This window comes from Apostichopus japonicus, chromosome 15 (assembly GCF_037975245.1).
Source record: "Apostichopus japonicus isolate 1M-3 chromosome 15, ASM3797524v1, whole genome shotgun sequence".
Classification (NCBI taxonomy): Eukaryota; Metazoa; Echinodermata; class Holothuroidea; order Aspidochirotida; family Stichopodidae; genus Apostichopus; species Apostichopus japonicus.
In genome coordinates, this window is record NC_092575.1 from 18,963,909 (window position 1) to 18,979,877 (window position 15,969).

At 37.1% G+C, this 15,969-nt stretch overlaps 1 protein-coding gene across 4 annotated transcripts in view; it reads right to left on the reverse strand.

Annotated features, from left to right (window-relative positions):
* LOC139980882 (apoptosis-inducing factor 3-like) overlaps window positions 1–15,969 on the reverse strand; it is a 76,491-nt gene that overhangs the window by 9,168 nt on the left and 51,354 nt on the right. For all 4 annotated transcript variants that reach the window (XM_071992884.1, XM_071992883.1, XM_071992881.1 and 1 more), the window contains 9 exons: window positions 8,094–8,274; window positions 7,263–7,372; window positions 6,329–6,438; window positions 4,400–4,444; window positions 3,532–3,613; window positions 2,959–3,071; window positions 2,079–2,257; window positions 1,075–1,205; window positions 167–282 (listed from right to left, as the gene is read on the reverse strand). In XM_071992884.1, coding sequence (XP_071848985.1) covers window positions 167–282; window positions 1,075–1,205; window positions 2,079–2,257; window positions 2,959–3,071; window positions 3,532–3,613; window positions 4,400–4,444; window positions 6,329–6,438; window positions 7,263–7,372; window positions 8,094–8,274 — 1,067 coding nt within the window. The remainder of the gene's footprint in view (window positions 1–166; window positions 283–1,074; window positions 1,206–2,078; window positions 2,258–2,958; window positions 3,072–3,531; window positions 3,614–4,399; window positions 4,445–6,328; window positions 6,439–7,262; window positions 7,373–8,093; window positions 8,275–15,969) is intronic.

The window sequence follows — 15,969 nt, forward strand, 5'->3', positions numbered from 1 at the left end:
CTTAACTGCGTTGGTATGATCCACACTTCAGGCCCCCTGTACTGACTACTTTGGAAATAATACTGTACTCGGGGTTTTGTAAATTCCTAACGATGCAAGGTGTCATTATCTCGCAAGCTCTAAGGAACAATTTTAATACAGAAAATGAGAAAAATATATAACCAACCTTTTTTACGGCCCCGCCAATTTGTTCGCCTAAGGTTGCGGCATAAGGCACTGAACCTCTTCCTATGACAGTGACAGAACCAGCTTTACCAGAGAAAAAAGATGCCACTTCAATTCCTGCAAAGACAGAACGAGGAACGAATTACACACCTCAAATTCAGCAAACTCACCGTCAAGACCCACCATATATCCATCCCTTCTTACCCAAACAGCCAACAGAACACAAATGGATGGGAAATACATGGTGGAAATGTTATAAGATCACCCCCCCCCACCCCTCTGCCAGTGATGTCAACAGTTGTTCCTGCCTTGCTGGCAAGCAAAGATGTACTTCAACTGAAGCTGGCTAAAGACTTTCTCAAAAGTGTGCTAATTCATCAGATCTATGATACAATTCCAGCCTTCACTGTGGGGTCAGTTTTATATAGGGGGTGTATATAGGGGTACAGCCTATACTGATCACAAACCAATAGCCAGATAGACACTTATTACTTGAGGGGTAAACCAATGTAAAAATCCTTGTTTCCAAGTACTACTCGACACTTTTGCATCTCCTGTCAACCTTCTGAACAATGGAGTGTTGGATAAATGGCAGGGGGGGGAGACATGTAAGCCTGCAGCCAATTGCTGTGCCATGAAAGTGTAGCTACCTTGAAAGAAACCATAAATGGTTCCTCCCTCACAAATTCTTAAGAATATGAAAGGAGACAGGGTAGAATGTCTTCTATTCTTTGTGCAACAAAAACACAAATGCTCAGTCTAACAGACATCAATATCACCATGGTTACGACCTGTGAACAAAGGCAGTTGCCATTCACACTGTGGGTAATTTCACACCTGGCAGCAATACATCAACAACTTCACAAACAATTCAATCCGTACAATGTCATAGGTGGATAAATACCATACCTATGAAGGACGATCCGACGATAACTACATTTTTTCCGTTTCCGAGCTGGGCGATGTAGTTGGCATCATCGGGACTTCTTAAAGAACAGACATTCTTCAAGTCCTTCCCTGGTACATCTAAGGTTCGAGGTCTGCAAAGAAAGACAAGGCTTTTAACATATTGTCCCACTTTTCGGGAGAGGGGATTTTGAGAAATGTTTCTAAAATTTGTGTACAAATGACAGATTTTCTTTCAGCGACAGTGAGCCTTTTACAGTGGGCAAAATGGGAAGACTTACAAAACTTATAATATTTTGTTTCCCAAACTTTTCCGCAAAACAACCCCTTTCCCCAAACTTTCTTTTCCCACCTAAACAAAAAAGAAATAAGGTCCACAGCATTGATTCATCAGTCGATGTATGAGGCTAAATACATCTCTAACTGCATGTTCTATGGTTCATAGTGCAAAATACATTTGTTATTAGCTAAGCAGTAAATATGCAAAAAAACACCAATTTACTGTATTTAGGTTTATACATCGCTTTCATCAATTTGCTGTGTTAGTTGCTCTCCTCCATTTTCCTCAATAATTCTTGTTCATACTGACAGCACCATTGTATCCTTCTAGGCCTTTCTTCACCACCCCCATCCAATCATAAGGTCCCTGGTTCGAGTCACTCCAAGATTAATGTATGTTGTCCAGTTACAGAGTTGTTGACTTCGGTCAGCTTGCGGCTTTGATAAGCCAATGAGGCTTCTTCGCGAGTTCCTGCTTGCAGGAGGATCTAAATACATACATACAAATACATACATACATACATACACACATACATACACACATACATACACACATACATACATACACACATACATACACACATACATACACACATACATACATACATACATACATACATACATACATACATACATACATACATACATACATACCACTGTCAAGACAAACCTCTTGACCTTTGACACACCTGGATAGCTCACAATCAAAGCATGGCAATTTAACTCACTTTCCCCCTGTAGCTATGAGAAGCTTTTCAAAGGACAAGGAATCGCCATTCTGAAACTTGACAGTGTTGAGTTCTGCTTCTATGGAAACGACCTCATGTTCTAATTTGACCTCAATGTCGTAGACCAGGAAAAAATCATCTTTTCTTAACTGGATGCTTTCAGCTGAGCCTTCCATAGCCTGTGTAAAACCAAAAACAAAACAAAAATATGTCAAAATGAAAACATATCACATAATTCATAACTGTTTCTCTGTCATTGGAATTGACATCACGTAGCTTACTTACTTATAGTTTAGAAACAAACAAAACAAAACAAATCAAATTGAAAACAGAAAAGAGCAAAGAAGCAAAAACAAGAAAGGAAAGTAAAGAGAAGATACCAAATTAAAGGTATCAAAACAGGTTATTAATGAAACACACCAACGTCAACTATATCAAAGGTTTTTTTTTCTGCAAAAACTGATGCTTCTTTAGTGATAAATGTCCAAAGGTTTTAAAAAATGTCCCAGTAAAGCAAAAACAAACAGCCCTCTGTTATCTTGCCTCAGGTTAACAGATGCAGAATCAATTAAGAGTGTTGCAATTTAGTAACATATTAAATGTGAAGTGGACGACCTCCAAATCCTTCCTGCCTTAATGTTTCAGCACAGACTAACCCTGCACCACCTTTAATGTAAAGGAAACAAATTTTTTTTTTTTTTTTTGGTCGCTAGCTCGATAAACTACTATTGTTTTTCTAGTGTCCTGTTTATACTTAACCACTTTGTTCTATTGTTCTTATGTATAGACGAAATAAATGAAAATGAAAATGAAATGAATGAATCAGTCTTCCATTTTGCTAAATTGCTGATTCAGTGAATTTTATTTTGTTTTCACTAACTTTGCTCAGTTTCGGTCTGTCGTATGGTAGATGTTTCTCCTTTGTTGCTATGACGATTCGACCTCCAAATCCTTCCTGCCTTAATGTTTCAGCACAGACTAACCCTGCACCACCTTAAATGTAGAAGAAAACAAAATTACTGTAAAACAAGGAAAATGGAGGAAAAACATCCATTCACCACTATTGCAATACAAGTTGATCCAATATGTTTCTCCTTTTCACCTTCTCATTTCCTGCCCTCCTTGCCCCACCCTCCCCCTCCCCAAAAATATAAATCAAGACCTTCCTTTTTAAACAGAGTTACAGCTTTGTACAGTTGAGAAATATGCAGCAATGTAAAACATTAATTTTTTATACTTTCATTAAAGTCCAACCCTTTGTCTCTTCAAAGCTGACAGAATATTTCATATTGATTTTAAGATTGTGATGGATAAAACTAAGATACCACTCCTACATGCTTTCTACCAAATGTGCATTATTTTGCCAAAGAAATATACCTAGCCGACAAGAACCATAATAATAAAATAAAATGTCACCATGTAGCCAGAAATACTCCATTGAAGATAACCTTACCTCCACCAATAATCAAAAACACTTTGTCATTATCTGCTGATCTTAGGCTCATCTTCTTAATCCTTCTATGTGACTGAAGTTGCTGTAAGTTTTGGAAGAGAAAAAAATAAATGCATCACCAGTAAATGTGAATCTGTGAAGAGTAGTATATATCTTGATATAAAAACATTTGGTTCATTATTTAGGGCACTAAGGCCATCTGACTATCTTGTGACAAGAGGGGAGGATGGGGAAGGCAGAGGTGCAAAGAGGTCCTTCCCTTTGATTCTCACTGCAATCTACTGGTAACGACATCGTCAGGTAGTGATATCTTTGTAAAATAAGTATTCAATACATACAGTAGCCTTACTTTATTGTACCTGACTTAGCTGAATTGGTTTAAGTCAATAAAAAAAAATTCCCAAAAAGCTTTCCCACAAACAATGAGAAGAACAACAAATTATTTAACTTGCCTTCTTATCTAATAATATCACAGAATTTAAGATAGAACACTTTTGTGTGTAAATATGTCACATCCCACAATCTTTCCCATCCCCTTCCCCCACCCCCCCCCAAATGAATCATATGAGAGCAAAGAGTACAAAGGGATTTGTATCAAAGAGAATTACGGGGTGAGGGGAGGGGAGGGATAGGGTGAGGGTAATATCTGAATTTTGACACACGGATGGATGAGAAGGAAGTCATATTTTCCAAGACCTGAATTGGAAGGGTGCATGGTATCAAATATTCACCCTTATAATTTACTCTAGATAAATGGGAATCTAATATTACAGTGGGCACAGGTATAAGAATGTGCTGTGCAAACTGTGAATATTACTGTTTAAATGCTCAGTTGCTACTTTAAAAATAAAAAAATCCAATTGTTTACCTTCTTTTGTGCTTCAACTATGACATCACTTCCTTCCACTCTGACCTAAAATGAGGAATGATATAATAAATAATATCATATAAATAATAATAAATATTTACAGCAAGAATATTTGTAACACCTGAAATCCAAACGGATTAGTAATCCCTTGCCACATTGCCAATGATGGTATTTACTGTAACACGGCAGACAAGATCTTCAAGTACTGACCCAACCACGTAGCCAGCCTTCGTGGTGTGAGGGGGCAAAACAGAATGTTTAGGAGTCAGGGAATTAAAGATACACAAACTTGTATTAATATGACTGTTCATGATATACCATATAGGCTCTATCCTCTGTCGTGAATATGAACATGAGCATGGTGCTGACATCCACATTGGGGAGGGGGTTTAAGGGAAGTTCATTCATACTTAGTAAAGATTCCTAAATCCTATTGGTCCATTCAGGTCAGCTGACCGTGGTTAATCCTGTGAGTAACGCACGGTAAAATTACGGGGCATCACTTTAATAAATCTTTGGTTATATGTACCCAAAAATGTTTTGTTTTATGATTTTTCCCCCACACAAATGGTAGTGTATGAATGAACCGGGTTAATGAACGGTCTAGCGTGCGTTACTCACATGATTAATGCACTCCGGGTGTTAATGCTATCGCTGGATGCACTCGGGCTCCGCAACGCTCCGCCCTCGTGCATCGCTTGCATTATCCCCCGATCGTGCATTAATCCTGTGAGTAACGCACGCTAGACCGTTGATTAACCCCTTAGTCCCCTCCTCTTTTCAGTAAGGAGGCAGGGCTGTGAAATGTTTAAAGGCATTGAAGACTTGCCCCAAACAACGTGCCGCGCTCTCAAAAAGTTGACTTTCGTTGCTTGCAAATGACGTTTTCTTCTTTTTAGCTACAAAATGCAGACAGTAATGAAACGTGATACCTTGTTATCTTTTATCTAAACCTGAGATGTCCACACTGCTATATACACTGTGTTGTGGGGATTGGCCCTAGCTGTATGTATTGCCTGTACACTAGTGTCTAATTACCGACGGTAGCAAGCTGTGTGTGTATTTTCCTGGGATCGATGGTGGTGTCTAACACTTCTGTTACACCTCAATCGAAACTAGGTCAGATTACCGGCATGAGACGTTTCTATGTGCGTGAGTCTTCACACCCTTTCAGGAATGCTTTATCGATATGCCTTTATCATGACACCATATAGGCTCTACCCTCTGTTACAAATTCAGATATAAAAGACCATAGGGATGGTGAAATCACTTAGAAGAATCCACATAAAAATAAATAAAAAGTTAAATCAATCATGCGCTTGTTGAGTTATCATGTGTACAATCCAAGAGCACCAAAACCACACAAACGCTCACCCATTCATGTCATTACCATTGCAAAGATTACATTTGCCTACTGCAAGAAATAAAACATGTACATCAAGTTGATCAGGTTTGCCTTTAGTGGTTTTTGTATGCAGTACTTCCTTTACATAAATCCCTACACGCACAGACAGGAACAAAGTTTCTTTTCTGATGGCGGATAAAATATCAAACTGTCTTTAGTTTTCATGTTACTAGAACCATGTAACTAGATCCATGACTGCATATATATATAGGACATAGTGTAAACAACAGTGTCAGTCTACAGAGTTCATCAAGGATAGGCATTGACTCCTCACGAATACTTCTAACATTGTCATACAAAAAATAAGTAAATTTTATTCAATCAAGTGATCATATTTAAATTTTAAGCAATAACCAGAGGGTTTGGATAAAACTACAAACTACACCTAAAAGCAAGCATTAAATGTTTATTTGTTGTAGCTATACAACGAACATAATGTACATAAACGTAATATGCTGCATACGACAGACATTTGATTCATCCCTAGTAGGCATTTCATGCATCTTCAATGAAACAGTACTCACCTTAAAGCATGGAATGCTATCGACACCTGGGAAATCCTCTATGTCTCCTGTCTTGGTGTTAAAGCAAGCACCATGCCAAGGGCACCTAACACGACCATTACTCAAAACACCTGCCAAGATCAATGAACCCAATGCATATTACTCTACTACAACTTAACACAAACACCTCGTCTGTCAACAAAATTCAGTCAATTTACCTTGAAAGCTACTGAAGAAATTAAAAAAAAAAATATTTTCAATATGAAATTAACTGAAGACATGTTAGGCTAAATGAAATGCAAGAAAGCATCATTTATTTCTATTTGAACAGAGTAAAGTTACATAACTGGTGGTAAAGCCAGTAGGGGCTCCATTATGGTTAAAGGTATCTTCATTATATCTACAAAGTTGACATTATTGCTTTTAGACATTTTAAACTCAAGATTCTTAAATTGTGTCATGGTTGTTGAAAAACTCTTAAATGGTTTTCAGTTTCAATTCTGGACTGTAATGGTATCATACTTAGTGCTTTTCCCATGATCTTGGTCTACCCAAACCTTCCCACCCTACCCCTCCCAATAAATATGGGCCTTTGAAACTCTTTCTTGGTCTACATTCATATTTGCTGAAGTATCATAAATAAAAAAATTACAAAATGAATCTCTCCACTGCCCTGACATGATTCCACACTATCCACTGTTTACATTTGAAATGAAGGAGTGTTCACTATTCATCAGTAAAGACAAGTATCTTCTTTCTCCCTTAACTTTTTGATAATATAATTAAAATATATAAATAAATATATAAATAAAAATATAATCATAAATATGATAACAAATATATCCTTAAGAAATTTTTTTTTCTTTGATATCAAGATAAATTAAATAAAGAGTTAAATAAACAATGCAATAAACCGATCAAATAGAGGGCGACATATCTTCAATGGTTAACGAACCTTTAGCCAGAGGTGCCCCGTAATGTGAGCACTTATGTCCAATGGCGGTGAACTCATTTAAGTCTTTGATCAGGAGGACTTTTCCATCTGCTACATCGACTTCTCGCATCCTGAATGAAAGCGTAAAACACCATAAATTATCAATATATCATTAAAGAAAAAGTTATGTCCTATATTGGTAGGTAAAGAATGGCAATGAGCAAAGGGTGGTAAGTTGTACATTATGGACAAAACTGATGGAGGTTCAGAATCTTTGCCAGTAGAATGCTAGTTTTGCAGATATTACTGTGTGACTCAATCTTCAGTTTCAACTTTCGGTTATCTCAAAATTTTGGACTATTTCATATTAAAGTATCTAATTTTCTTTTTTATCACAATTTCTACTCTTTATGCCATAATTTCCCGCTTTTTATCTAAATATTTGACTATTCTTTCTCAAAATGATGAATTTTTTACTACAAATTTTGACTATATCGTGTCAAACTTTTGACTGGTCATTTGATTACCTGCACTCTATTAAATTGTTGGAAGAACAAGGTTTAATTTTATTTTTAGGTTGACAATTCTTTTTGTCTGTCTCTATTTCGGTAAACTTTCTATTTCTTAAAATCCATTGAACTTTCCCATTATGCAATGCAATTATTTTTTATTTTCTCTTGTAAACTTAACAACACAAAACACAGTCAATTGTCACAAAGCCTAATTATGCACACAATTTGAGGGACAAAGACCCCCCACCCCCACTCCCTCCTTTACCAAATTGACACCCATGGTGTTCAAGGCTAAATGATTAGGTAATGATACCACTGGAAACATTTTTGGAACACTTACTCTCCATCCTTCATACTATCTACTTGGCAGACGACAGCTTCAATCGCCTCATCGGGATCTTCTTCCGTGACCTTTGACCCGCCGCCATTTTTAGCGACCTGTTTGGACGGTTTGGCATTTCTACTTTTATCCTCACTTGTTCCTGCTTTGTCTGCAGGGTTCACAGATTCTGCTTCAGTTGCTGAGAAGAAAAAGAAATGAATGATAAGAGAATGAAAAAAGTTAATCAATAAGAAAACGAAGGGAATCAAATACCTTTTCAAAAAGGACTAAAATACCTTTTTCACTCAGAAAAACTGAGAGAAAAAAGTTTTCAGAATATGAACAATCAAAATGTATCAATACTCCAGAAATACTTAAAAAGAATGGTGTTTGAAACAACTAATTTCCTCCCCTCCCCATTGTGTACCCCATTACCACCTATATCTCAACTTCAGTCCTTTCAATGTTAAACATTATTCAACAATGTAGAGGGACCCATTTTCCTATTTTTCTTTTCAATTTCCTTTCAACTTAAAGTAGAGCATTTAACTAATATGGCAGTTCTAAATCAAGCCATATCCTTTACATTGCCAATTCAATTTTTTTTTTTTTTTTTCTTATTTTCTCCCCAAGACTCAATTATTTCTCATTTACATTAATCAACTACGTGAATAACAAAAAAATTACTAAAATGCATCACCGTATGAACAGAATCAGAGAATAGAGCAAAATTAATATCTTCGCAATTATGCTTCCATACATGACTATTCCCTGGAGATTTATAGATCTGTGAGTTACTGTAGTATGGTTGTTTACATGTACAAGTCTGGTTTTACACATGGCTACTGCATTATGGATGAATCTCAAGTTGAACCTACAGTATATAATATAGTTTATAAGATCAAACTCACACACAGATCAAAGGGTCGAATCAAAAAGACAGATTCAGATGAAAGTTTTAGTAGTGTAACACAATGCCTCTGAGTCAAAGGTGTCATGGGTCAAAGGTGACCCTGGATCAAAGGTCACAGGAAGGGGAGTGTGGTTACCAGTGTACATGATGCCCTATTTTCTTAACTATGAAATTCCTTACAAATGCTCTGACTGTCTCTCTATACAAAATGTCCGGCCCTAGGAGCAGGGCAAAAGATGTCCAGAAAGTTACTTTCCAAAAACTGACTTCAATGGTCATTTTTATCATGCTCTTAAAATGTGCAATAACACTGTACAGATAAAGCTATGGTTGAAGTCTGAATTAAGTTTGTTTTATTCCTCTTGTTAACTTTATTTATATGATATGTTTATATGGTAGGTTTATAGCGTTCTTTCCCCCCTCCCCCTCCACCTCCACCCCCTACCATTCCCCCTTCCCACAAATTGGTATAGACATTGTAAAGTGTAATACTGTATGTAAATGTTCTGTAGACAGACATTTTATCATAGCAACAAACATACAAATGCACAGTATAGGTACACAGTATATACTGGAATTTATAATCCAGTATCCTATTTTTCACATATATACTAGGTTATGGCTTCTATTAATTGTTCAAGGCCGCAATCATTGCTCCAGGTATGACGTCAAGAAATCAAGAAGTCAACAAAGAAAATATCTCTATTCAGAGTGTCGGTTTACATGTATATAATAATGCTAACACCTCAATAAAACAACCACTGGTTTCAATGAATTTACCAAAGCAGAAAGTCTGTGGCCTGCGTCAGACAGTACAAACACTATGTATGAAATGGATGAAAAAAGTGGTGTTATACTCAAAAGGTCAATAGGTCATGTAGGCCGTGCATATGTCTAAGTATTAAAGTGATTACGTGTGTACCGAAGAAGGCAAAAACAATGTTTGATGTTATGGTTTGCTTTATGTTTCAATGTACCACCGGTGTTGTCCATGGATGAAATATATGAATAATGAATATGCAAAACTAAACAGCAACAGTGTCACCGGTGTAACACATCCATGATATTTAAGTTTTAGTTTTAGATTCCAAATTTGAGTTAAAATGTTGAATTGATGGCCACCTGGCATGATGATGTGATCCATAAACCCCTGCGGGCTTCTCTCACATTCGTGGTCATTAAAATAACTGCCTCATAGCCTGTATTTTTTTGTTTTTTAAACTGTACTGTGGAAAATAAGAAATCCAGTTTGAATAATTGTTTTTTTTTTTTAATTCCAATTTGACCACACCAATTTACAAGCAGCATATAGACCAAAAACCAATTAATATCTGCAACCTTGGTAACGAATACTAAATGCACTTTTCAAGGAGTGTCCGGCTGTTTCACTCGCTATAGATACATGATGTCACAATCTTCAACAGGTGTAACCATAGCAACAAATGAGATCTGAGCATTTTTGTGTTTTTTATTACCAGTTCGCTATACATGTCAGTACAGTAATCATTGACATAGTGCATCCATTCGAAACTATGTTCAATGACTGAAGATGGATATTCCATTGAATTAAACTTGCACTTTCACTAAAACGTGGTCTCTGGACAGGCATTGAAACAGATGGATTACTCTTACAGTGCTGGATCGATACATTTTCGATCTATCTTCATCTGTACACGAAATAACATAACAAAACGGTGGACTGCGAGTGCCAGTTTTGAAATAATCTAAAACTATTCTGATATTCATTAAAGACATCTTTATATCAAGCTATGTGATGAGAAGGAGGATGGGGTCAACTTAAAGAAGACCAAATGAAAAAAGAAAAAGAAAAAAGATGTTCATTTGTCTTAGATCAATACCAGGAATCACAATTTTCTTTAATTGCAACAGCCAGCCGGCCAGCATTGCTAGACGATATTCTGCACTTTTTAATGAAACCTAACCTGGATTTTAACTTTACACATGAACAAACTTTACTTTTGAATAATTACTTCAAGCAAATGTTAACAAGACATTTATTTCTTCTTTTTGGAGTGTTCCACAAAATGCCACAAGAAGAGTTGTTGTTTTAAAAGAAAAAAGGGTTCAATATATGGACAATGCAAATTTTAATGAAGCATTCTGATATTGTAATTTTTAAGCAGGGTCATCAGGGGTAGTTTAATCTGGGGGAGGGGGAGCTAAGGGGGAAGTACCAAATTTTAGGGGCAGCACTAGGACCTTTTTTTTAAAGATTTCTCAACAAAAGGATACTTTGTAAATAACAAATGGGCACATTAAATATTAAAATAGAAAAGGATAGTTTTTATTACCAAAACGGGAAGTCTTCGCAGTTTGAAACGGTGCCTCTTTTTTCACAAACCTGCTGGGACATGTCCCTTGCACACCCTACCCCCTGTCCATCCACCCCCCCCCTCTCCCCCTTTCTACATCCATGCTTGCAAGGATACATTTCATTGTCTGAGATGATGGGGTTTATGGCTAATTAAATCTCCTTTCATTGGGTTCATACTGTACAAACACTGTGTACATGGCAGTTTAAATACCATTTTCATAATTCCAGGAAAAAACAGACATTCCTTAGCTAAATATTTACAATTAAACCACATAACAAACACCGTTTTGCCTAATCATTGTCCACGTATATTATACCATATTTCCATGCTCATTGCCATTCACTGGAACAGACATGTATATAATCTTATTGAAATACTGCAAACTCAAAGAAGCAGGAAAAATTAATACACAAAGCACGGACCCCGCACGCAGACTGTGTGAAACCACATACACTGTAGCAAAAAACGAAGGCTGAATGAGGTCATGTGACCAAAGTACAGGCAAATGCATGTGCCAGGGTTTGCGCTCAATATGAGTAAACCATGCTAAGGACTCATCTACAGGGGTGTAGCAACATGTCAAGAAGCTAGTGGGGTGGAGGTGGGGGGGGGGAGGGGAACAACTTCTGAAGGTCAGTTTCCAAAAGTTCCAATCCTCAATTTGGGGATGGTTTCAGCTGACATAACTGAGTAGTTAGAAAAAGTTTTCAGAAGCCTCCAAGAAAAATTTCTCCGACGCTGATTCCTGGAGTTAAACTCTTTGGCAATTAATCTCAGACTTTGAACTCAACTCAAGTCCGTTTTATGTTTGGAGTGCCATATACAGTAGCTAACATTTCAACCGAACCCTCAGATAACAGATAAGACAACTCAGTGTAAATTGACATTTTTTAATAGGGAATACAAAATTCCAAAGGGGACACCTTTCATTTTCAAAAGGGGCACTTTTAACATGTTTTTAACAACAGTGAAGGCACATGCCCCCAGTGCCCCCCCTCCCCAACCGGGTTCCTTCACCCCTGCTTCTCTATCACAATAAACAGAATTTTATCCAGACCTGTAGTATAACATCAAAAGAAGGTAACAGATGAGGCAATTAACAAACTAGAGAGCTGCATGGACAAGAAATAAAGGAAAGAATATATGAAGAGGAAGCATAGATAAAGCACAGTGTTTACATGTCGTGTAGGAATTTTGAAAGGTAACATGAAGGGCTGGATAAGCGCAGTACATAGAATGCATGACTTGTAACACTGAGGTGACTTGTTCCAGTCCTAGTGTTGTAACAAGCGATGGTCTTGCTCTTTTCCAGTTTCTTTTATCATTTCCTAGTCAGTTTACCATATTTGATCATTTTACTTCAACAATAATAAAAGGCAAACTTCTCTTGAAATATTTTCCATTTTCTGTGTTACATGGAGTGACCCAGCCGGGTTACAAAGAGTGTAAGATAATATGTACCTGTGACTTCTGACTGGTACTCCCAGCAATGTAAACAGTGGGGGAGCGTCCATACAGTCAGGGGGGGCGGATGCCCCCCCCTGACGGACTCAAATGGACTGCTGGCGCCCTTTTGAGCTTTTTACCACTTTTTACTTATTCGCGATTATTGACTTTTTAATTGCGCTCTCATCTACCTATTGACATTTGTCACATTATCTGCAAATTAGCAAAGCCCAGAAAGGGTCATTTCCGGCGATCTAGGGTGTATCTTTACTCAAAAAATTTCTCTACGCTCCGCGCCAACCTGTGGTGGCGCTCCGCTTAGATGTGTCGAAAGCGTCCCTACAGACCATTCTCGCCCCCCCTGACCAATACTGTACCCCTAGCTCCGCAACTGAATGTAAAGGTTATATAATATTAGGATCACCACCAACTAACAGCTGGATGATGGCTCACTTGGTAGTACATTGTAGGGATTGTAACCATGAGGTCACTTATATGAATTAGTCCATTCTAGACGAAATATACTTTGTTCTTTCCAGTCTGTTTATAATTTCCCAGTCAATTTCCATTTGTTCATTTTACAAGATTTTTGTACTGACATTTTATGTCACCTGTTTATCGTCAGACACTGATGATGATAATAAGGGTTACAAATCTACACATAAAGGCATTGAAGACTTGCCCCAAACCGTGTGCCGCCATCTGAAAAAGTTAACTTTCAATTGCTTGCAAGTGAAGTTTTTTTCGTGTCACTACAAAATGCAGGCAGTAATGAAACGTGATACCTTGTTATCTTTCATCTAGACCTGAGATGTCCATCGCTGCTCTGTACACTGTGTTGTGGGTATTGACCGTAGCTGCATGTATTGACTGTACACTAGTGTCTAATTACCGATGGCAGCAAGCTGTGTGTGTATTTTCTGGGATCGATGGTGGTGTCTAACACTTCAGTTACACCCCATTCGAAACTAGGTCAGATTACCGGCATGAGACGTTTCTTTGTGTGTGAGTCTTCAATGCCTTTAAACTTCTATTCAGTTTTACATCATCTGTGCAATAGCAATTTCAACTTTGTGTCAAATAACTTGTTTTGAAATATCTGATAAAACATTCCATTTAATTGGTGAATACCATAGTGTTAAGGAATAGAAAGATTGATGGGAAGGGATAAAAAAAAAACTCACAAGTCTACAAGAGGCATGTATATACACAAAGTTATCAGACCAAAATCTACCATGTGAATGAGAAAAAGCAGCAATATTTATGCCTATAATACCATTTGGTACTACTTGCCCATTAACAGTTACTAAGAAAGCACCCTAGTAACGTGGTCGAATCACAGGTGTCACATGACAATTTTTAAAATGGTTGAATGCCTGTTCTCTCATTCATATAAGCTAACTGGGTTGGCACTCAATTCCTAATTGGTTACTATGGCAATTATCTATATTCTATACACATGAATATTTTACTGAAATCAAACCTATCCATGGACCTTTGTGTTTATACACTTGAGATGCCAATCTCCCTTAGACTATAGGAATTATCTGCTTGAGTATCTTAGCCACTGTCAGTTTCTCTGAGTGCATCTAGCCCAAAATATACAAAAAAAGCACAGAAACAAACACATTTCACATTGAAAGAGTTTTCATCTCAGCATAACAATGTTTTGATACAGTAGCTATTGTCTATGCAACAATAACATTAGTTATTAACAACAAAACCCACATTTCAGACCTATAATTGAGTTCTTTTAATTTTATGATCAATTCGAGCAGATACGGTAGTCTCTCTCGATCGTGGCTGATTTTTTCACGTTGTCGACAAAAGACCTAATTTCCTGTCCTTGTGAAACCAAATTAACTCGATTAAAATACATCAATTGTTAAAAATGGTAAGGCTCTGATGAAGGTCGGACGAGTTATTAATGTTTCCAAAATGATTTATTTTCTTTAATTTGCAAATCGTAGTGTATAAAAGCAAACAGATTTGTACGTACAGTATGCCGTAATGGTAAATACAGTAATTAGGTCCAAAATGTGGCAGTTTAGAATCTTCCTGGCTCAGTGATTTATGAGAAGGGGGGGGGGGGCACATTTCTAACTTTCAGATGCACACAAATATATAGTTCAACATGTTCAATTGAAGAGAACAAAATGGTTTGTGCTTTGTGTGGTGGTGAGTTGTAACATATCAACATGGACCAGTTTACTTGACCACTTTTGAAACCAAAAAGTACCGGATGGCGGTTCTAATTTGAGTCATAGTGATGGCTGACAGAATTACGGTAACAGAGTTAAGGTGTCACATGACATCATCATCAGCTGTTCGATGCCAAATCTGAGAAGGAACATTGTGAAGTCTTTTCAAGGTCCATACCAAGTTTGTATTCTATTGAATTGTTTTCAGAAAAGTACCAACGAGGACAAAAATGTGGACATTTTACTCCGATGGGAAAGAAAACAACCACAACAATGTCGATCATGGGGAATTGAAAGAATGAAAAAAATGGTGACAAAAATACAGCACACTTAAAAAAAATCACTAAATTAAGGACTACTTTGGGTCATTTCTTTTTGGGGGACAAAACTACGGTTCTTGACCATGAAACTTTGTTTGAACAAATTCTTGAATTCTGATTGCTATACTTGCTATTGGTCATGATTATACAGTCTTTAAATTCTGGATGAAGGAGTGCTTTTGTCTTGTAAAGATAGGTAAGTCAGAAATGATTTATTATAGTCCAGTAGTAAGCAAGAGAGGTACAATGACAGGAAGCGAAAATACTGAATATGCAACATTCACTAGCTAGCTCAGAAGGTTATGCGCCAGAGACTATACTGAACTGGACAAAACACACACAAAAAATACACTGTAACTCTTATTACAAACACATACCGTTGGTTTCCTTGTAACTTTTCAAAATAACTCCTAGTTAAGAGTAAAGAAATTCAATTTAAAAAACAAAGGACAAGTTATTTTATACAAGTACAAAGAAAGGAAAGGTTATTGCTGGAATGACTTATGTTAAATATATTAAACATTCGTTTATTCAGTATGATAGCTTCCTAGTCAACAGCTGAATGCTTTAGCCAACATTTATCGCAGAGGGAAAGGAGTAATATATGTTGCATGCATCCCACCATCCCCCCATCTCCCAGCCCCAACCCGTTCCCATTCTCCTCGCAAAAACAAGCCA